General features: G+C 35.9%; 1 protein-coding gene across 1 annotated transcript in view; it reads right to left on the minus strand.

The window, feature by feature from the left end:
• Positions 1 to 22,291, minus strand: part of EIF3E (eukaryotic translation initiation factor 3 subunit E) — a 53,225-nt gene that overhangs the window by 25,201 nt on the left and 5,733 nt on the right. The window contains exons 2-7 of the mRNA XM_054498287.2: positions 20,995 to 21,109; positions 19,150 to 19,267; positions 15,354 to 15,396; positions 14,193 to 14,297; positions 8,305 to 8,430; positions 7,506 to 7,630 (exon numbers count right to left, since the gene is read on the minus strand). Of these exons, the coding sequence (XP_054354262.1) occupies positions 7,506 to 7,630; positions 8,305 to 8,430; positions 14,193 to 14,297; positions 15,354 to 15,396; positions 19,150 to 19,267; positions 20,995 to 21,109 (632 nt within the window). The remainder of the gene's footprint in view (positions 1 to 7,505; positions 7,631 to 8,304; positions 8,431 to 14,192; positions 14,298 to 15,353; positions 15,397 to 19,149; positions 19,268 to 20,994; positions 21,110 to 22,291) is intronic.

Consider the following 22,291-nt stretch of genomic DNA (forward strand, 5'->3'; position numbering starts at 1 on the left):
GCTAAAATCAAACATGTTTTAACTGGATCACCACTGGTAAAAATGACTTTCCTTACTTGGCTAATAAAAGTACTACTCATGCCTGGGCGTAGTAGTGTGAGCCTATAGTCCCAGCTACTCAGGAGGCTGAGTTGGGAGGAAGGATCATCTGAGCCCAGGGAGTAAGTGAGCTGAGGCTGCAGTAAACCAAGATTCCACCACTGCACTCCAGACTGGGCGACAGAGCGAGACATGGACAGACAGGAAAGCACAGAACAGGACAGGATGAAAAGAAAAAGAAAAAGAACAGGGAAAGAAAAGAAAAGGGAAAGGAAAGGAAAGAAAGAAAAGAAAAGAACCCCTCAGTAACTTAACTTAAAAAAAAAATTTTAGAGCAGGGTCTCATTCTGTCACCCAGGCTGAAGTGCAGTGAAATGATCACCACTCAGTCTCCCAGGCTCAAGTGATCCTCCTGCCTTAGCCTAAGTGATGGGGCTATGGGCATGAGGCACTGCTCTGGGCTAGAAATTTTGATGCCTCACTTTCATTAATTTTTGTGAAAAAATTCTGCTGGGATCTAATATTCCATTTTTAAAGCTTATAATTTTTCTGACAGTTGCTTTCCTGTCAGTTTGAGAACATGTGACAGTTGTAGATAAGAGATTATAGTCTGGTAATGTGGATGTATATTATTAGCTTACCTACAGTGTCAGTTTAGTACTTTGCTTTGTAATTCCTACAATAAAAATCTCCACTCCACTGTGCTTTATAATCACAGTTGAAGTTCACTTCTCTGTTTTGACATGATAAATAAGCACTGGTAATAAAATAACATATAAATAAAATGTTGCAGTGTGACAATATGGGACTTGAGAAACACTGTCCAGGTATAACTGGCATCACTTGGATTTGTAGTAAACTGAGAAGAGTATGAGGTGGCAAAAGTGCAACATATCATCTCTGTCTCAACTACTCAGGTCTACCCTTAGAGCTCAAAAGCAGCCAGAACACACACACACACACACACACACACACACACACACACACACACTGTTTTCCAATACACACACACACACACACACACACACACGCTGTTTTCCAATAAAAAGTTATGAACACTAAAACTGAAATTTCATGTCATTTTCACATCACAAAATATTATTATTATTTCACTTTTTTTTAGCCAATTAAAATATAAAAGCCATTCTAGACTGCCAGACATATAAAAACAGGCTATGGGCCAGATTTAGCCCATGGTCCATAGTTTGCAGATCCTTGGTATACAGTATCACCATGGCTCCAGGCATTTTTACTTTTTAGAGATGGAATCTGACTCTGTCCCCTAGGATGCAGCGCAGTGTTACAGTCATAGTTCACTAAAGCCTTTAACTCCTGGACTCAAACCATCCTCCTGCCCCAACCTCCCAAGTAGATGGGACCACAGGAGTGAACCACAATGCCCAGCTAATTTCTAAAAAAATGTTTTAGAGATAGGTCTCACTATGTTACCCAGGCAGGCTTCAAAACTCCTGGCTTCAAGCGATCTTCCTGTCCCAGCCTTCCAAGTACCTGGGATTACAGGGAGGAGCTACCATGCCCAGCCAGACTTTGAAACATGGCCGACTCCCTATCTTACAGGGCAAAAGTGATCCATCCTGTGTATATACATTTAGGTGTGTATGCATCTATATATAGATAAGGAGAGGAAGGAATAGGAGTGGAGATTAGAGATGATTATTTTGTTATCTCAATTCACATTCTTGAAGGATCAGCAATTAAAAACTTATTTCAAACATGACCAAAACCACAGGTACGTATTTTAACAGTTAGTCTACCAATGACCAATGTGCTCTTTTGTTTTACTTCCCTGGCTTATCTCTCTTCTCTGTCCAACCAAATTTAAGACAGATCAATTTTTATCTTCAAGGACTGGATGCTTCCAACTTCTCCAGTATTTAGCATGTACAATACCACTGTATGTACTTATTAGACATGCTCTTGTATTACTTATTATGTTACTAGTTTGAATTCTAAGCTGTGTAATAGCAGGCCATACTTCTCACAGTTTTGAAATCAAATTTTCTTAGTTTTTTTTTTTTCTTTTAAATAACAGACTCAGTATTCGTGCGGTGAAGTGAGATTTCAAGCTAGGTAAGTAAAATGTTTTAGTTTATTTTTTCATTCTAGCACAATTCTTCCCCAACTGTACAGCTTTGTGGGAGTTTTTCTACAGTGTTTCATAATTAAACACAGAAAATTTAATAATCAAAACATAAAATATGCCACCAAATTAAAAATACTTAAGTATCTACTATGTGCTACAAGAATATGAAAAATGACAACTCTGTCTGTAACTATGCTTACAAGTTGGGGAGATGAAGCTATTATAAGTTTTGTTTATTTTAACAGCTTTAAATAACTAAACACCAAGTACAAGCTAAACAAAATACACTGAAATGACTTCACAAAGGAAGTAAATCTGAGCTGGACCTTAAAAACAGATAGGCTTTTGACAAGAAAGAACAAAAACGGAAGTGCATTTCATGAAGGACAGGCTTTAAAAAGAGAAAAACAAACAAAAACACAGGTAGGACACTAAATAGACCTCCAGATGAGGACCTTGGAGGTCATCCTGAGTAAGCTAAAGCAGGTAAACTACCTTACCTGCATGACAAAGAGGTTTTTTTTTTACCGGGAACTAATTAGAAAATATAAGGAAAATAGCAGGAAAGGTCTGTCTGTACAAATTCTGGACATCATATAGTGGATTGGTTAATAGTAAAACTTGAAATTTCTAGAAAATTCATATTATTTTTATTTAGAAAATGAAATACTCTTTTACTAACTGAACTTTGCATCTTTCTTTCTACAAGTGGAGAGTAATAGGGCATTGTATTACAAATGGATTCTTTTTCCTAACAGCATCTACATTTAGTGGCAAAGCCTCATCTCCGATAGCCTATGAACACTGCTCTATCTTACACCTGCTACCTTATCTTATATATTATGTTACATTTAAAAGTTCAACACTTTTCAAATGTGTACATTCAGAATAAATTATGGCAGAATAAATTATGGCAGAAATGGTAATATATGTGACGTAAGAGACTTTAACTTGCACTGGTATCTAAACTTTCATTTTAAGGACAAACGTATACATGATCTCTAAAGTACTTTTATATTAAAAATAAAAAGTATGGCCGGGCACGGTGGCTCACATCGGTAATCCCAGCACTTTGGGATTCCAAGGTGGGCGGGTCACGAGGTCAGGAGATCGAGACCATCCTGGCTAACACGGTGAAACCCAATCTCTACTAAAAATACAAAAAAAAAAAGTAGCCAGGCATGGTGGTGGGTGCCTGTAGTCCCAGCTACTCGGGAGGCTGAGGCAGGAGAATGGCGTGAACTTGGGAGGCAGAGCTTGAAGTGAGCTGAGATCGTGCCACTGCATTGCAGCCTGGGTGACAGAGTGAGACTCCGTCTCAAAAAAAATAAAAATAAAATAATTTTTAAAAATATGCAATTTACAATCTACATATAATATCCATTGAACATGCAATCAACCAACCACCTACTGTGCTGTAAGAAATTAAAACTACTTTTTTCATAAATCTTAAACAGAGACAACTGAAAAACACATACTGATTATAGACATACAAATGCAAATTACACACAATCTCAACAGTAAATAGCTCTCCCACTTCAAGAATATGAAGTCCAGGAAATGGGTGAAACAATGATCTGTCAAGTCAACTGGGTATATTTCCATTAGGAAAAAAGTCAGAATAAAGCAAAAATCAAAATCAGGCAAGAAAACTTAACAAGACAGAAAATAAGACAGCAATATGACTCTATAGCAAGTGAAAATAGTAAACACAGTACTTTTGTAAACAACTAAAAGTCATCACACTACTGAGTAGTTTTCTTTTCCACAGGCTGTTTCTGTTCAAAGAAAATAGTTCCACAGGCATGATGGTTCTTACTGGGGCAATAAAAATGTTCTAAAACTGACTTGTGATGGTTATATCACTCAGTTAAGTTACTAAAAATTACTAAACTATAAACAAACAAGCTCTTCTTGTACTTTAGAGTAAATCAAAGCAATGGCATCAAACTATACCAGTAGTCCCTATATTTTTCACCACCACACTTTTGCAGTTTTAAAAAACACACAAAAAGTTTCAACTATGTCCTTGAATCACGTAGCACAAATTAATTTTTAAAAATTTCAACCTTAAGTACTAATCTTTCTAGTCTTCTGTATGACTAAATGGTAAGTATTCATAAAGTGCTTCTGCTGTATACACACTTCACTGTCACGGTTGTCCTTAAGGAAAAGTACTTGTGCAACTGAGAAACAAGATGAACCAGCTGCTTTTCTCACAGAACACTGTTTTTACTTGAAAGAATGGCAGACAAACCAAAGCTATTCAGACATTCAGACTTGGGAATCTGGCAGACATTTTCTAGAAAATGAAGTGAGCCTGTCCTTCAAGAAAAACAAATGATAAAATTAGAGCTTTCAAGAAAAACTAGAATTTTGGAAAATTTGTATCAGCCACTGGGAGCTTGAAAGCTTTCCAATGCTTAAAGCCATTTCTATGGGTCTGGTAGTGACGTTCATGAATGTGGTTTTTCTGGTGTTGTATAATGTCAACACACTGGAATACCTGCATAACTCACTGGACCAGTAAGTATTTCCCAAACAACCAATGAATGATACTATAAAATCATGCATGGGTAAAAAAGATCCATTCCAAGTGCAAGATAGCTCAATACAGTCTAGATACCAGTACAGCTTAGGATCCCAAAAAGTTTAACTACATGGTTTCAGATTCTACATTACAAACAACCTTTTAAAAACTATTTCTTGTTGAGTTTTATTGTACCTGTACTTCTTACTGAGTTTTACTGTATCTTCAAAAAAGAATATTCACAATAATTGGAAAAGGATATTATTAATAAAACACACCTTTCTTTTCCAACTACATGTGTGAAGCTAGGTTTTTCATCCTACAGTTAAAGCACATCACAACAGACCGCAAGAATGCAGGCATGAAAACCCAGTTGTCAATTAATCCAGCAACTGAAGGTCTGCAAAAATGTAAAGCAATGTCACTCTGCTCACTAATTTTGTTTTCAAAGTTACTTTCGTTAAAATTCTATTGTGTGTTAAATTGAATCAATTTACCATTTATTAATGAGAAAATTTTTAATTTGTTTTGATTTTTAATACAGTTAAGTCCTTAACATAATCGGTACCTTCCTGGAAACTACTACTTTAAAACCAAGTGACATTCTTTCATTATGAAGCTGTTGAGAAAGAAAATTGTTTCATTATTCATTGTTTTGCTTAGAGTTGCAGTTTCCAAGAACCTAGAGACAATATTGAGGACTTACTGTATACACCAAGAGATAAAACCAATGCAAAGTAAATTACATTCAATAATTCTTTTTTTTTTTTTTGAGACGGAGCTTCGCTCTTGTTGCCCAGGCTGGAATGCAATGGTGTGATCTAGGCTCACTGCAACCTCCACCTCCCAAGCTCAAGCAATTCACCTTCCTCAGCCTCCTGAGTAGCTGGGATTACATGTGCCCACCACCACGTGGGGCTAATATTTTGTATTTTTAGTAGAGATGGAGTTTCACCATGTTGACCATGGCTGGTCTCGAACTCCTGACCTCGGGTGATCCACCCACCTCGGCCTTCCAAAGTGCTGAAATTACAGGCGTAAGCCACTGCGCCCGGCCTACATTCAGTAATTCTTAATAGTGTAAACGGGTTCCAAGACCAAAATGTTTAAGAACCACTGGCTGGTAAAAATACTCCCAAATATAATTTTAATATCATTTTTCTCTTCCTTCCAAATATCCAATGGCTTTTCAGTGTGTATCTATCTAACTTTAATGTTTGAGGAGGAAGGCTTTACTGGATGTTCAAATAAGGGATTTTTTGCCCCACAAAGTTAGAATATATTCCCATATGCACACACTTTTTAAATACTGACCAATACATTCATCAGGACCCATAATCCTTTTAATGGAATCATTTAAAAACAAAGCAAAACCCCCCATGATTCCTCCCTCAGTTAACTGATCTGATAATGCCACACAAGGTATTTCAGATTTTGGAGGATATCAGCCAAGTGTATAGTATTTCCTAATGATTTAGAATTCTTCTTATTTCATTTGTCATATGAAACCATTTTCATTTCTACAAGATAAAATGTAATGAAACTATAAAATCTTCATTTAGATGAACAAATAGTAAAAGTATGAACTAAGAGTGTTAATGTAGGGCTGGGCCCAGTGTCTCATGCCTGTAATCTCAGCACTTTAGGAGGCTGAGGCAGGAGAACTGCTTGAGCTCAGGAGTTTGAGACCAGCCTGCACAACACGGCGAAACCCTGTCTTACAAAAAAACAGAAAAATTAGCCAGGCATGGTGGCATGTGCCTGTAGTCCCAGCTACTTGGGAGGCTGAAGGGGGAGGATGGCTTGAGCCCGGGAGGTAGAGGTTACAGTCAGCCAAGATAACGCCGCTGCACTCCAGTCTGGGCAACAGAGCCAGACATTATCTAAAAAAAAAAAGTGTTATTGTAAAATTTGCCCAATAATATAGTCAATACAATATAACTCATACCATGAAGCAACTGCTAAAATTGCTATTGCAATCTTAGGCTATATTAGTAAAAGCATACATACAAGTAACAGGAGCTAATATTGCCACTGTAATCTATAAAGTTTAGACGACAATCCTAGAATAAAATTTCAATTATGAACATCTAGATCGTAAGAATATGAATAGAAATTATCTAAAAAGGCAATCAAAAATACTAAAGGGTCTGAAAAACTGTGTTACTTAATAAAACTAGAGATATTTAGCCTGAAGGAAGCAGAGAGGAGTAAAAAATTATCTTAAAACATCCAAACAGTTTCCATGAAGCAGTCTTGTTTTCTGTCATTCCAAACAAACAAGAAATAATGGGCAGAAGTTTCAGAGGTATTTGAGTTCCACTGGAAGAGTAAATTTTACAAATAATTTCTAGCTTACAAAAGAATGGTCTAGTTCATAAGCAGTGAATTTCTCATCACCAAAATATTAAACAAAAGCTGGCTGACAGAGCAAAGATGATATAAAAAGATGCACATATTCCTTTCAAGTAGTATGCCCTAGAGCCTCATTTCTAAAGCTTTGATGTTTACATGAGTTACCTGGGATCTTATTAAAATGCAGATTCTAACTTAGTTCTAGGGTGAGTCCTGAGATTCTACATGATTCCTATGCTGCTGGCCCAGGGACCACACTTTAAATAGCACTTTAAAAGGCTTAGGGTACACTCTGTCAAATAATTTACTTAAGAGTCATATGCATACTTTTCAGTAACAAGCACATCTACTACATGAAGAAAAAAAAAAAACAGGTGACAACAAATCCAAATGATAGAGAAAAGTGTATTTTAATTTTAAACAATTCCATATAATTTTATCTAAACAAAGCCAAAATTATACAGTGAAATAACTTACTGTGGCTGATAAAGGAAGAGGTCAATAATATTATCGCGACCTTTGGGGTGATTGAAGAAAACAAACAGAGACCAGTGAATGAGCCATGTTCTCTGCTGAAGAGACTGAAGTGGAGAACTCACAGACTAAAGGATTTAAAAATATATACATAAAAAATATTAATATATAAGAAAGAGGCAGGAGGACAAACATCACTAACTTCAAAACTGTAATTAAAAATGAGCCCCTTCTAAGGCATGCACGAAGGTCATTATGATCAATGTCCGACCCCCTATGCCTTCTCTCTGCATGATCCCTCGACATTCCAAATTATTACCCTGTTCTTAGAGACAGATTCAATAATGTCCACTGAAGACATTCTAATTTATAAACTCTTACAGAAGTTATAAATTATAATCATTTCAGAAAACATTTTAAAAGCAAGAATTAAACTGAACATTTCATAGTAAGTGGTTTAATTAGATAATTGTAGATGAAAACTGTCTTCTGCATAGGACTTTCAATAATAGGTGGCACTAACAGCAGTGTCATTTTGACTGGCATAGAAAAAAAGGGCACAGTAGCTGTATAACAGAAATGAAGGCTACGTTTTTTCTCTAAGAGCCAAAAGAAGTCTGACAATTTCGTTCAAAGAGATTCAAACTAGTCAAGCCACTAATCCACTATGATTTTTGTAAGGTCAACAAAAGCTAATTTGAATTTTTTTTTTATTCCCAAAATGCATAGTGTTTTTCCTCATCAGAAAGTGTGAAGGATACACAGATATTTCAGAGAATAACTGTGAAAAAGTCGAACTCACATTATTATCTATGGTCTCTTTTAACCGTGTAAGGTCTTCCATGGCTGCATCCCAATTCTGCATTAAGATTTCAGAGGCCAGCTTTCCCCAGAGTGAACTTAAAGCATTTCTATCTGTTGCTGGAACCTGTTTAAGAAATCATAATTAATTATATTGTGAATACTCTTGAAAAATGAACATAATGTATGTTTTATACCCACGTATCCCTCTAGCCCACTAAAAGACCTATAGCTTTCTACAAAAAACTGTAGTTATCTAAGTCCTTATTGGATCACACTGGTTTGTTTCAAAAAACCTTTGCTAAAAATACTCAGGTCTTCAATATTCAGTCTAGATAAGAAAATAAAAAATAACTTTTATAACTAGGAAACAGCAGCACCATCTTACTATAACCCACTTCAGATAATTTATACACAACTAATCAAATTTCAGGCACCTAAAACTTCAGAAACCAAGTTAGATTCACATGTAATTTGTCACTAAAATCACTAGGATGAAGATGTGGAAAATCAAGACACGTGAGTCTCATTTACAATGTAATGAGAAATTATGTACAGAACCAAAAAATATTTCCAAATTATGACACAAATGGAAGTCAGTATGGAAAGAGGGAGACGGAAAAAGCAGGCCCACTGATTAACAATTAATAGTTATCGAAGGATTATGTACTGAGCAATACAAGTTAGTGTTCTCCCGTAATCCTAACAAAAACCCTATATTTTTTATCCCCATTTCAAAATGGGAACTAATACATATAGAGTGTAACTTGCCCCAAATTACACTTCTAATCATGAAACCTATAAATTTTACACCACAGTCTTAACCTAAAAAAAGAGGGGACTAAGGGCCATCCCTACCTCTTCTATCCACTGGTAAAAGAGTCACAAACTCAAAACATCCATGACGACCAGGCTAATAACAATGAGCAAAGCTGGACTCCCTCAAAACAAAGCAGCAGAAGTAGGTAAACTGACTCTGAACCGATCAGATGTGCTAAAGCAGTAAAAGCAAGTAAGGGTAGTAGAGGGGGAAGAATACATGTCTACACCTCAAGATGAAATTTCAAATTTAATTTTTTACAGAAGCACTTTTACATAATAGTATAAATATCAAGAGATATCATAATTACAAGTTAAATTGTATGTGCAGGATCAGAATTCTGTCTCTAACACTTAACAGCTAGTTTGTACTTTAGCTTCCTCACTGCAACATGGGGATAGAACCCACCTCAGTTGTATAAGTGACATAAGACATACAGAGATTACAATTATCACCTGATACAGAATAAGAACTTGGTAAATCTGAGTTACTGAAATGATGATGAAAATCATCGCAGAGATATGTATACAGATTTACATATATTTACACATACGTTTATGTATGTAAATTTATATTTATCTATATGTAAATCTATATACATATTTACAGATATATGATCTAAACATTGGGGACCACAACACAAACTCAGTCTATACTGAGATTCTTCCTTTCAAATGTACTAAATAACATTTGGCACACTCTAAGAGCAGGCAAATAACACAGGGACTAGATGTGTAAATTAAATTTTGAACCACTCCTGGTTCTAGTTATTATCGCAAAGTATATCCACAATACAACTTGTACATGCACATTCATAATAACTTTATTTTTAATAGGCAAAAACTAAAAGTAATCTAAATGTTCACCATCAATAGATGAATATATTAAACAGACCATGGTAAATTCACAGAAGGAAATACTACTGAGCAATAAATAGAAACTAACTTCTGATACACACAATAACATGAACCACAAAAACTTGCTGGTAAAAATAAGCCAAACACAAACATACATAGTACATCATTCCACTTACATACATAAAATTCTAGAACAGGCAAAACTAACCTACAGGGACAGAAGGCAGGTCAATGGACGCCCAGGACCATGGGTGGAGTATGGCCACAAAAGAACAAAAAGGGTCTTTCTGAGGTGACAGAAATATTCTTTATCTTGATTTAATGGTAGCCACACAAGTACACAAATGTTTCAAAATTCACTGAAAATTTAAAAACTAGTTTATCAAAATCCATAAAATAATTGTTCTAATTACAAAGGATAAAATGTTTAATTCTTATAAAGGACATCTGAATATAAAAATATATCATTGAGTCAAAAATGCCATCAATTTTAACATACATTATTATTGTATGTTTCCAAAACCAAAAAGCCAGTAAAGACACTTTCTGATTTCAGATGTTAAAATATGCAAAACTATGCTTGAAAATCGATATTAAATGCACAATTCTTACAGTGACATCACAACAGGGTACATCAGAGCCAAAATTTCAGTCAAGATCCTAATGCCTCTAAAAATTATCATTACTCATACTGTCTTGAGCCTCAAGGAAAAATATTTTTAAATGAAGTGGTATATACAAACAGGAAATACATTTTACATCCTGAGGGAGGGAAAGAGACAGCTCCAAAAGTATAACAAATAGTCCTAGGAACTAAAATCACTTTTATTTCAAAGAGCTGCTGAATAAGGGAATGGGGTATATTATGGAGCCAGATCAAAGGCCACAATGAGGGAAAATTTTAACAAAATAATCAATAGTGCTAATAACTTTTAAAGCAAAAGTGTTCAAAAATTCCCACCAAACCAGCTTCGCCATTTTATTTCAATTAACACATTTCTTGGAGTATAAATCAAAGAAGTTTCACACCAAACAGAGTGTACCTGAACAATCCTCAATGTATTCTAAAATCCACGAGTCTTTTTTTTTTTTTTAAGGGCAGATTCTACGGTCACACAGCTTTAATTTATACAACACTGACCTACAATAAGTCATTTGGAGAGTCAAATTCTAATCTCAGATCATAGTTACAATGGCTCTTTCATAGCTTATGTTTCCCTAACCATAGATTTAAAAGAATAATCAACCACCAGAAAAGTATTTAAAATAAAAAAAGGCCACCGCAAAAAATAAAATTAACTAAAAAGTAAAACACTGACATTTCTCATCCCAAATCCAAAGAAGATTTTTAGATGTGCTATTAACAAAACTTCAAACAAATACACAGATCTTGTGGTAGTGGCTATCTAAATCAAAAGAAAAAGATATCTATTCTTTTAAGCTTGGCACTGTTAGCCTGCCAATACGCCAATAGGAAGCAACAAACTCTCGCCTAACACAAATGTTTTGTGGCTCAGACAGGACAAAAATTTTAAAATGAATTGAATGTAACTTTTTAGAATTTCCAGTAACTCTATGTTGACTGTTCTTAATGTAAAACATATTAATTTAGTGTTTGTATCACAGTATTCAGTCGATTAATCAAAATATCATTTGAGTTCCAGCACAAGATTTGTTAGGGGCAATGCAAAAGTTTAAAACTAACCCTCAAATTTTTTTAAGACAGGAAATTAACTTGTATCTTCATATTTAAAAAAAAAAAACATAAAAATTCACCAAACCTACAAGTACAAACCTGTCACTTGTAGAAATTTTCAGAATATAAAACCATACTACATAAATATAGTGATACTATTAACACTAGAATGTGTTATATGTGTTAGAATAAAAGCTTTTTGTAGCAGTGTAGCAAGTTTTTTAATCCTCAAAAGGTTCATGTGTACTACTCTGGCTAAACTCCACATCATTACAGTTGGCTCTTCATACCAACCCGCTTTCAAGGGTGGATATGCTAGAAGAGTTTCAATATCTGGATTTCCAGCAGTTACCTTAAGTTTCCATGTCTTAGCAAAATGGCACATTCACTCACTGACCAGCAACAATAAATTTACTGTGCTGGAACTCTAACATGACACTAAATCTTCATTCTCAAAATTCACTCCCAGCATTAACAAATGATATAAATAACCAACTCTTTTCATGTACCTGTAATCATACCAGGCTTCTGATTTTACAATCCTGGTTTAAGCTGTTTACATTTCCAAAGTAATCAACTTTTGCTCTCCTAAATCCCTCGTAATATTCAAAGTAAAACTGATGGAATTTTTTGATAAGTTACTACAAGTTTAGCATCACTGATTACCTTCAATGCACTTGCAAGTGAACCACAGCTAATCTGTAAATTAAGAATTCATCTACAAATGGAAGCAAGAAAAAAAGTTGTTTTTCTTAAGCAAAGTTGGAAATAAACAGAAAATCTTTTTCTTTAAAGGATGGTGGAGTTTCAAAAAGTGAAGCTGTCTATGCAATTTAAGTGTAGAAATTACCTGAATCAGTAATACTAATCTCTCCCTCTTCCAAAATGAAAATTTTAATTTCCTAGAAAATAACCACAGACAGCAGCCATGAGACTTTATTTTGCAACACGTGGAGCTAAAAGTGAAGAAAAAAGCACCAGAAAATAAAGGCAAAAAGAAACAAACTCTTCCAAGGTTGGAAGACAAAAAGTCTCTGTTTTAAGGTCTTTTTCCAACTTCTAGGATTAACTAGAGAAATCTTAGACAGGCAGGGTGCAGAGGCTCATGCCTGTAAATCCCAAAGCATTGAAAGGCTGAGGAGGGAGGATCACTTCAGGCCAGGAGTTTGAGATCAGCCTGGGCAACATAGCAAGACTCCATCTTGGAAAAAAAAAAATTAAAAATTAGCCATGAGTGGTGATGCACACTTGTAGTCCTAGCTACTCAGGAGGCAAGAGAATCTCTTAAGCACAAGAGTTCAAGGCTGCAGTGAGCTATGATGGTACCACTGCACTCTAACCTGGGTGAGAGCAAGAAGACCCTGTCTCAAAAAAAAAAAAAAAAGAAATCTTAGACTTTAAGTACCTACTTACTAGTCCAAGGTGAGTAACAAATTATAATTTCTCAAATGAGAGGCTAGTTAATACAACGATGTTTTGATAACTGTAGAAGGCACTTAATACACCTTCCTAAACAGAAGACAGAATGAGAACGAAGTACATCAATTTGAAGGCCTGATATATATTTATTTATTTATTGATGGAGTCTTGTTCTGTCACCCAGGCTGCAGTGCAATGGCACCATCTCGGCTCACTGCAACCTCCACCTCCCGAGTTCAAGGGATTCTCCTGCCTCAGCCTCCCAAGTAGCTGTGATTATAGGTGCGTGCCACCATGCCCAGCTAATTTTTGTATTTTTAGTAGAGACAGGGTTTCAACATGTTGACCAGGCTGGTCTCAAACTCCAGACCTCAGGTGATCAGCCCACCTCAGCCTCCCAAAGTGCTGTGATTACAGGTGTGAGCCACCACACTTGGCCAAGGCCTGATTTTTAATTTGGCTTCACACAACTCTCCTTCTCTAACAAAAGCACTAAATCTAGAAGCCTGTCAAATATACGGTAATAGGATACTTCATGGTTAATAGTACCATTTAAACTCAACTATACCCCACGTAATGAAGAAACCATTGATATTTATATTCCAATAGCTGAAGGCAGAGGTAACTGGAAAAAAGTTACTACTAAGGCATAAAATATTTCACATACCCTTAGGATTCCACAGTTGTTTAGAGCAAGTTCAAGGAATATATATATACCATAAAGTATTAAATCAGGAATAATGGATTTACTCAACAATATTAATTAAGCACCTACAATGTGCCACTCACTGTGCTGTATAATATTATAATAATAAATCCATTACATGATACGATTCTGTTAATGCTAAAAATCATAACATCATTCCTACTTTTGGATTTCAAAGACAAGTTAAATCACCCTCCAAATTTTGAGGCCCTGAAACAAGGTTTCTAGTTTCTGTTTTTGAGTGGGAAGGTTTTCTTTACTTTTTTCTCTTTTGCCAATGACTGCTGAAAACTTAATGAACAGACCCAAATCTATCTATATACACGTTTTGAAGAACCAAGGGAATCCTACAAAAGACAAAAAAAAAAAAAAATCAAGTACTTATACTTACCAGCACTCTAAAAAAATAAAGATATTCTGCTGCTCCTGAGTAATTCCCACATTCGTACTGGAATTTTGCATATCTGTAGAGTGTATCTAAATATTCCTGCCTAAACTAAAAAGAAAAAAAAAAGATTAAGTTCTCTTTAATTTAGAGTTTTAAAACCCCATTGTAATTCATAAGTCTTTGAGGTCAAAACTATGAATGTTTAATTCATCAACTTCTAATGTATATTTTACGAGTCAAATGTATCTCTGATTATGGTATTTATTTTTGGTGGCAGCTTTTGGGAGACTTTTAAAGAACTGACCTCTGGAGTTATTTAAAGAAGTAAACTAATGGGGGCTGGGGTCGGGGAGGTGGTTTCAGGATGAACTGTTCCACCTCAGATCATCAAGGCATTAGCTGGATTCGCATAAGGAGCTTGCAACCTAGATCCCTTGCATGAGCAGTTCACAATAGGGTTCGTGCTCCTATGAAAATCTAATGCCTCCACTGATCTGACAGGAGGCAGCGCTCACATGGAATGCTTGCTCACCTTCTGATCATCTGCTCTGTAGCCCTCCAGTACTGGTCCATGACCTGGGAGTTGGGGACCCCTTAAATAATTAATTATATGCAAAGCCTCATGCTTTGAGTTAACACAAGGGAAATGAGATTGAGTGATGGTTAGGAAAGCTTATGACGTTTCTTTATTTGTGAATCTGGGGACTTATAAAGACCTTGATAATTTCAAAGGCTACTGTGTTCCACAAGGTGGCCAAAGTACTACCTAATTCTATTGCTCAAATCATTTCTAATTCAAATTTAATTCTGTTTGCCTTACTTGTTAATCCATAAGAAAAGGCATCCTATGCCCTATAATATATAATACTTAGCTTGCTATTGGCACTAATATAAAATGCCAACAATTATTGCCAACTATTACAACTCTGGAATAAATACAAGCTTTGAGAATTTCTGTCATCTAAAGGTGAGCTATAAGCACATATTTTCCTGTCAGCAACAATTTATAAAAACTGAAGTTTTAAAAATATAACCAGATTTTATAATTAATAAATTAATCTGGAAATTATATTCTTAGGCAAGCCATTAGCTTATCTGTACAAACTAGTCTTTAGTCAGCATTATTAAAACATGACAACTTTAAAATATTTTTAAAACACTTACACCATGCTTGTCCGCCAGGTAGTCAAAGAGCATCCTACCATCCCTAAATAATAAAAAACAAAAATTACATTATTTTAAAGGCCACAGAAAACAAAATAAGCATATCCAACTTCTAAGTTATTACCTACGCAAAGCCACCTTAAATAAATACTTAAATGTTAAAAGACTTCCAGAATAAAATAAGCAGGACATTACATGTTCTGAATATAAGAAGTAAGTATACAAGGAGAGCCACAAACTTTAAAATTGACTTTCACATTTCTTTAGCCCTAAATGAAAATTAGTGTGTTTCACCACAACTAAGGTAAGGCCTTTAGCAGTTTGTCAGATAATAAAACCAGAAGATTCTGACTATTTCTAGTAAGGTCAGTAGTCTACTTAGTGGTAATCTGCTGAGAATGGTTTTTCCTCTATGTGGTCAAATTTCTAATAGATAATATAGTCTAATTATAGAGACTGAAATAAATGTACCATGTACAAACTAGAAGAAACTAATCCTATATATAAATTTTGTCCCCTCCTCCAATCTGTTAATATTTTTCAAAAGGATGATTTGACAAATTTACAAGATTAATAAATCATGCCTGGCCGGCCGCAATGACTGATGCCTGTAATCCCAGCACTTTGGGAGGCCGAGGCAGGTGGATCTCCTGAGGTCAGGAGTTCGAGACCAGCCTGGCCAGCCTGACTCAGTCTCTACTAAAAATACAAAAATTAGCTGGGCATGGTGGCGGGTGCCTGTAATCCCAGCTACTTGGGAGGCTGAGGCAGGAGAATCGCTTGAACCTGGGAGGTGGAGGTTGCAGTGAACAGAGATGGCACCACTGCACTCCAGCTGGGTGACAGAGTGAGACTCTGTCTCAAAAAAAATAATAAATAAAAATTTAAAAATCATGTCTGATATACATGACAGCTATGCTACATACCCTACACAATCATTAGGTATAACCAAGTGCCATATTTAATTTTTCTTAAATTAGCTTTGCATTATCTTGAGATGTTGACCGACTGGTAAAAGACAAACTGATAATAAAGAAAGACATCAAGGGACAAGGGATATATGTGTATAGTTGCCCACCTTATGAGCATTTTCGTTATTACTGTTTTTTGAGACGGAGTCTCACTCTGTCGCTCCAAATGGAGTTCACTAGCGTAATCTCGGCTCACTGCCACCTCCGCCTCCCGGGTTCATGCAATCCTCCTGCCTCAGCCTCCCAAATAGCTGGGATTACAAGTGTGCACCACCATGCCCAGCTAATTTTTGTATTTTTAGTAGAGATGAGGTTTCACCATGCTGGCCAGACTGGTCTCAAACTCCTGACCTGAAGTGATCCACCCACCTTGGCCTCCCAAAGTGCTGGGATTACAGGCATGAGCCACTGCACCTGACTGCATTTTCCAAAACAAAAACATTGTCTTATCCTTCTCACGAGAAGAAATATGCTATAATGTGTCTTTGGGAGCACAATTTTGCTTGAAGATTTAAAGGAGCAGAGATATGTCCCCATAAAAATTAATATAGGTGTATTATAATACTGAATATGAAATGTACATGAAATTCCAACATAGAGGAACTTCAACAAAAACTGAACATTTGCAGTGGATCACACTGAATAACTTTGTACTGCACTACTCACACCACTCACGTATATAATCACTGTCCTCTGGCTGATTATTTCCGGGAAAGTGGAAGTACAATACTATATGTTCAATGAAATTTAAAAAGGGTGAATTGTCAGAAAAAGGTTTTTACATTGAAAATAGGTAGTCTGTAAATATAATAAGATTACAAGTTTTTAACACATGATCCTTTAATTTATCTCAAACTCAGTACCTATTAAGCTACAAGGATCCTCTTTTTCTAACTGGTGAACACATCTACATTCATCTTATTCATGCTCTGATCCCATTACTTCCCAGTCTTTGAGTGACTAAACTACAGCATCCTAAATTTTCTGTTGTAGTCTAACATCTGGATTACTTCCGCTGTCCCTTTGTAATCACCTACATGTGACCTGAAGATCTAAAATTACTTATTCTAAAAGCATAAAAGTAGTTTAGTATAATATATAGTTCTGTCTATGCGTGTAATGTGTGTATATATATCTCTGTGTGTTTTCCCTCATACAGTCATCCCTTGGTATCCCCAGAGCATTAGTTCCAAGACCTCGCCTACCCCCTACTCACCAGCCCTCTCAAATACCAAAATCTGCAGGTGCTAAAGTCCCTTATGTAAAATAGCACAGTATTTGCATGTAAACTATACACATCCTCCCATACACTTTAAATCATCTCTAGATTACTTACACCTAATGCAATGTAAATATCATATAGTTGTTAGTTGTTATACTGTAGTTTTGTATTTTTTATGTAGTATTGTTATTTTTTAGGTTCTTTCCCTGAGTATTTTCAATCTGCAGTTGGTTGAATCCACAGATGCAGAACAAAGAGCTGACTGCATTTGTATGTATTATATGTTATAGTATGGTATAGTATAGTATAGTATAGTACAGTATAGTACGCTATAGTATAGCACAGTAATTGTATATTTGTTGCTTTTCTAAAAATATCTGGTAACACCTTCACAAATCACAAAGGAAAACTTAAGAGCCAATCTCTAAAAATTTGGTTTAAATACATAGAAATCAAAGGTATAGCACGGCAAAATATCCAGCAATTCCTCAAGTGAATTTACTGGTAGCTAGGATTTATCTCAAATGACAATATTCAATTTTAGTAAGAGATTTTATTTTTAAATGTTTCTAGTAACCCAAAAGACTTCCACCCGTGACGTGTACTACGTCAGACTAAGGCAACATGTTTTCTTTGGAAATGAAACAGTAAGTCTATTTCTAGGTAACGGGAAGTTAGGAATAAAATAATCTTATCAGCTCAAAACTACCCTCCTTGGGCATGGAGCTTGGAAGCGTATGAAAGAATGTAGCCAGGGATAAAGTGAGCTCAGGTTTCTCTTATAACAAGATACTCATGTGCTCTAAGGCTCTAGGTATTGCCCAAGCACAAGGTTTCTTTTTTATTTTTTCCTGAGATGGTGTCTCATTACGTCACCTACTTTGGAATACAGTGGTATGACACTGACTCACTGCAACCTCCGCCTCCCGAGCTCAAGCCATCCTCTGACCTCAGCCTCCCAAGTAGCAAGTAGCTGAGACTACAAGCACACACCACCACACCTGGCTAACTTTTTGTTGGTTTTAATTTCTTGGTAAGATAGGGGGTTTCGCCATGTTGCCCAGGCTGGTCTCAAACTCCTAGGCTCAACGGATTCGCATGCCTCCGCCTCCCCAAGTGCTGAGATTACAGGTGTGAGCCACCACACAGTGGCACAGGGTTTCTTAATGGACATTTTGAGTTGGAGAATTCTTTGTTGGGGAGTAGCGGCAGCAGTGCTGTCCTATGCACTGTAGGATGTTTAACAACATAACTGGCCTCTACTCACTAGGTCCCTATAGCACCCCTCCAGTTATGACAACCAAAAAGTATCTCCAGACATTGCCAAATGTCCCCAGGAAGGGGGAAACAGGAGATGGAATTTCTGTAGCATAATCAGTATAGATAAGTACTAAAGAAGTTTTTTTTAAAAAAAACTTAGTATTAATGTTAACATTTATTAATTATACTGCCCCTACAAAATAAGGATAAATGAAAATTAAAAATGAATAAAGCACTCATTTAAACCATGAACTTTTACTATGGGATACTGGATAAAGTATGAATCAACATTTGTATTAATCCAGAAAGGAGAATTTTTAGAATTCAAAATTAAGAAGTTTACCTGGTTGACTGCATTTGCCTTGTAGTTTCTGGATCTTCAAACATCTTCACAATTGGTTCTGTTTCTGCCTGAAGCTGTTTCAGTTGTGCAACCACTGTGGTTCTCTTCTCTCTCAAAGCTAATTAAAAATGCAGAAGAGTACTACAATGTTAAGGAATGTTAAATTGTGCTACTCATCATGAGAATGTCTGGAAATTTTTCAGTGTATTTAAACTATACATATATTTATTTACCCCCAATATATTCATATGCCACGGGCTACTCAGTCAGAAATGTCCCCCGATCCCTAATTTATTTTTTCTAGTAATACAAAGGCACAAAAAGGATAAGGGAATCCTCTTCCTACTCTTGAGGGAAACTAGAGAATATACAGCCTTGGGGTGACAGAGGGATGTGAAAGAAAAAAAGGGTAGAACCCAATTATCTATCATTTAATTCTCCATTGCAGAAACTTCATTCCAAGTGTTTTTATATTTGTTCTCATTTAATTTTCTTAGGTGAATATTATCCCAGAGTTTTTGAAGAAAAACTCAGAGGGGTTTACATATTACTATTATAGGCTATCAACTACGTTGAATGGAATTTAAATCCATTAAATAATCTCTTTTAACTACAAATCCAGCTCTATAATCTCTCAAACCAAATTCTATCGTTCCTTTTACTATACTATGAAAAGGTGGAGAAAACTTGCACATAACCAACTCTGGTAACACCTTAATGTTTCATTAAGAAACTAAGAAATAGGCGGGTTGGGGGGGCGAAGGTGCACACCTATAATCCCAGCAACTTGGGAGGCCAAGGCGGGCTGATCACGAGGTCAGGAGTTCAAGACCAGCCTGGCCAATATGGTGAAACCCCGTCTCTACTAAAAATACAAAAATTAGCTGAGCATGGTGGCAGGCGCCTGTAGTCCCAGCTACTTGGGAGGCTGAGGCAGGAGAATGGTGTGAACCCAGGAGGCAGAGCTTGCAGTGAGCCGAGATCGCATCACTGCACTCCAGCCTGGGCAACAGAGCGAGACTCCGTCTCAAAAAAAGAAAAAAAGAAACTAAGAAATAGTTTCCTTTTTGTTTATCCATGACAAACTAAAGAAGAGCTACTGTTATTGCAGGGAACTACAAGTCAAACACGTGGATTATGTTTAATGTAATAATTTCTGTACTATATATTAGAAAGTATATTCTAGAGCAGTCTTTCTCAAACACAGAAGATCTATGATCAACTTTTGAGAAATGCCAATTCAAACAGAGTATACTGTATTTCTCCACTGCCAAAATTCTTGGAACCTTTAAAAATGTAATGTGCGTTGAAGAAATGACACAGAATTATTTCCCAAACTTAAGAGGACCACTTAACAGTTTTGATTAAGTAGGTCTGGTATGTGGCCAAAAACCTGCATTTCTAACAAGCTCTCCCAGGTGAACTGATGATGCTGGTCCTGGGGACCATATTTGGAGAACAATGTCTACACTAGATGCCTCAAAATTAAAAAAAAAACAAAACTCTAAGGCACACAATGCACTAACTGAAAAAGTTAGCAACCCAAGAACTGCAACATTCTCAGATAATTCTAAGGAATGTGAATCATAAGCACAACTTTGATGATACATACTATGAAATGAAGGCATCTGACGACCATATTTTAAAGTAGTTCCACATCTTTCACAGGGAGAAAACAATATATTTCGGAAGATATGAAACCTTTATATAACCTCTCACCCAAAGAACATTAACATTCAAATCATAATTAAGCCTTTTGGCTAAAGCTCTCTTATAAATCATAAAATTTTAATACACACATCCTCAAGTCACAAGACAAACTTCAGTTCTAATGACAAAACTTACCATGAGGAATATCATCAGAATAAAGGTTTTTGTATACATCCATAGCAAAGTCTACCATGTTGGTATCACTAAGAAGGTCCAATTTACCTTGTAATAATTCCTTTTCATTATATATCTGCAAAAGAAGATAACTTTCTAATGAATATATTTAAGTTCCCCAAATAAACTGATTAATACTAAAACTAATTTACCTGGAAATAGATTTCAAGAAATACTTTATAAAATACGATAAACTATTAACATTCCCCTCTTGTAATAATGGCAAGCAATATGGCAAGCAACCAACCTACAGACGTAAAAGTATTTTACTTACCTAAAAATTTTAAAATGAAGAGAATTACTATAGACATTCCCACCTACTTCTGATTTATACGACCTTATTTTTTATGTGTCCCTACAAACCATCTCTTACCCTTTCTATGCAAGGCTGTGTATAAATAAAACCCACGCCATCTTTTCTGTAAAGCACATATAGCTGTCACCTCTCCACATCCAGGTAATCAGTAATAAACTCCTATATGCTTCTCCATCCACATTGCTGAAACAACCTGCACCGAGTTTTTAAGTCAACCATGTCAGACCAGGCTTTTGCTTTGCAAAGGATCCAAAAAAACATAATTTAACCTATAGTACAGGGAGCAAATAGATATATATACAAACTCACATAAACATGAAGTGTACTGAGTAATATGTAAAGATTCTACAAAATATTCAGGGACAGAAATGCTTCAGCAAAAGAAAAGATTTCTGTACTGAACTTAATTTTGCAAGGAAAGAAAAATCCAAGAAAATGCCACAGTATTTCACTGCCCGCAAGCAGTAAAGATGAAGGTGGTCAAAGGGTATTTAGCCATGAGAGCAAAACCGAACCTTCCAAATTACATGCAGAACTCCTATAAAAGAGTAAGACAAGACAGACCTTGCAATTGAAATGGCTAAAAGATAGGTACTTCGCAAAAGAAGACAACCAAATGGCCAATAAACACATGAAAAGGTTCTCAACGTCATTAATCATACGGAAATGCATACTAAAAATTACAATAAAAACCTAAAAAATCCTGACAATACCAGTGCTGGTGTGGATGTAGACTAACTGGAACATATTCTCTTCTGGCAGGAATACAACTACTTTGTAAGATTTTTATCTCCAAAGCCAAACATACTTTTTGATCCAGCAATTCTGTTTCGAGGCATCCAAAAGAAATGGGTGCATATAGTCAAAGTGCACTTCCAAAAATGTACACAGGAGCACTATTTGTAATAGCCAAGTCTATCAATGTTAAAATGAGAAAACAAA

This window comes from Pongo pygmaeus, chromosome 7 (assembly GCF_028885625.2).
Source record: "Pongo pygmaeus isolate AG05252 chromosome 7, NHGRI_mPonPyg2-v2.0_pri, whole genome shotgun sequence".
Lineage (NCBI taxonomy): Eukaryota > Metazoa > Chordata > Mammalia > Primates > Hominidae > Pongo > Pongo pygmaeus.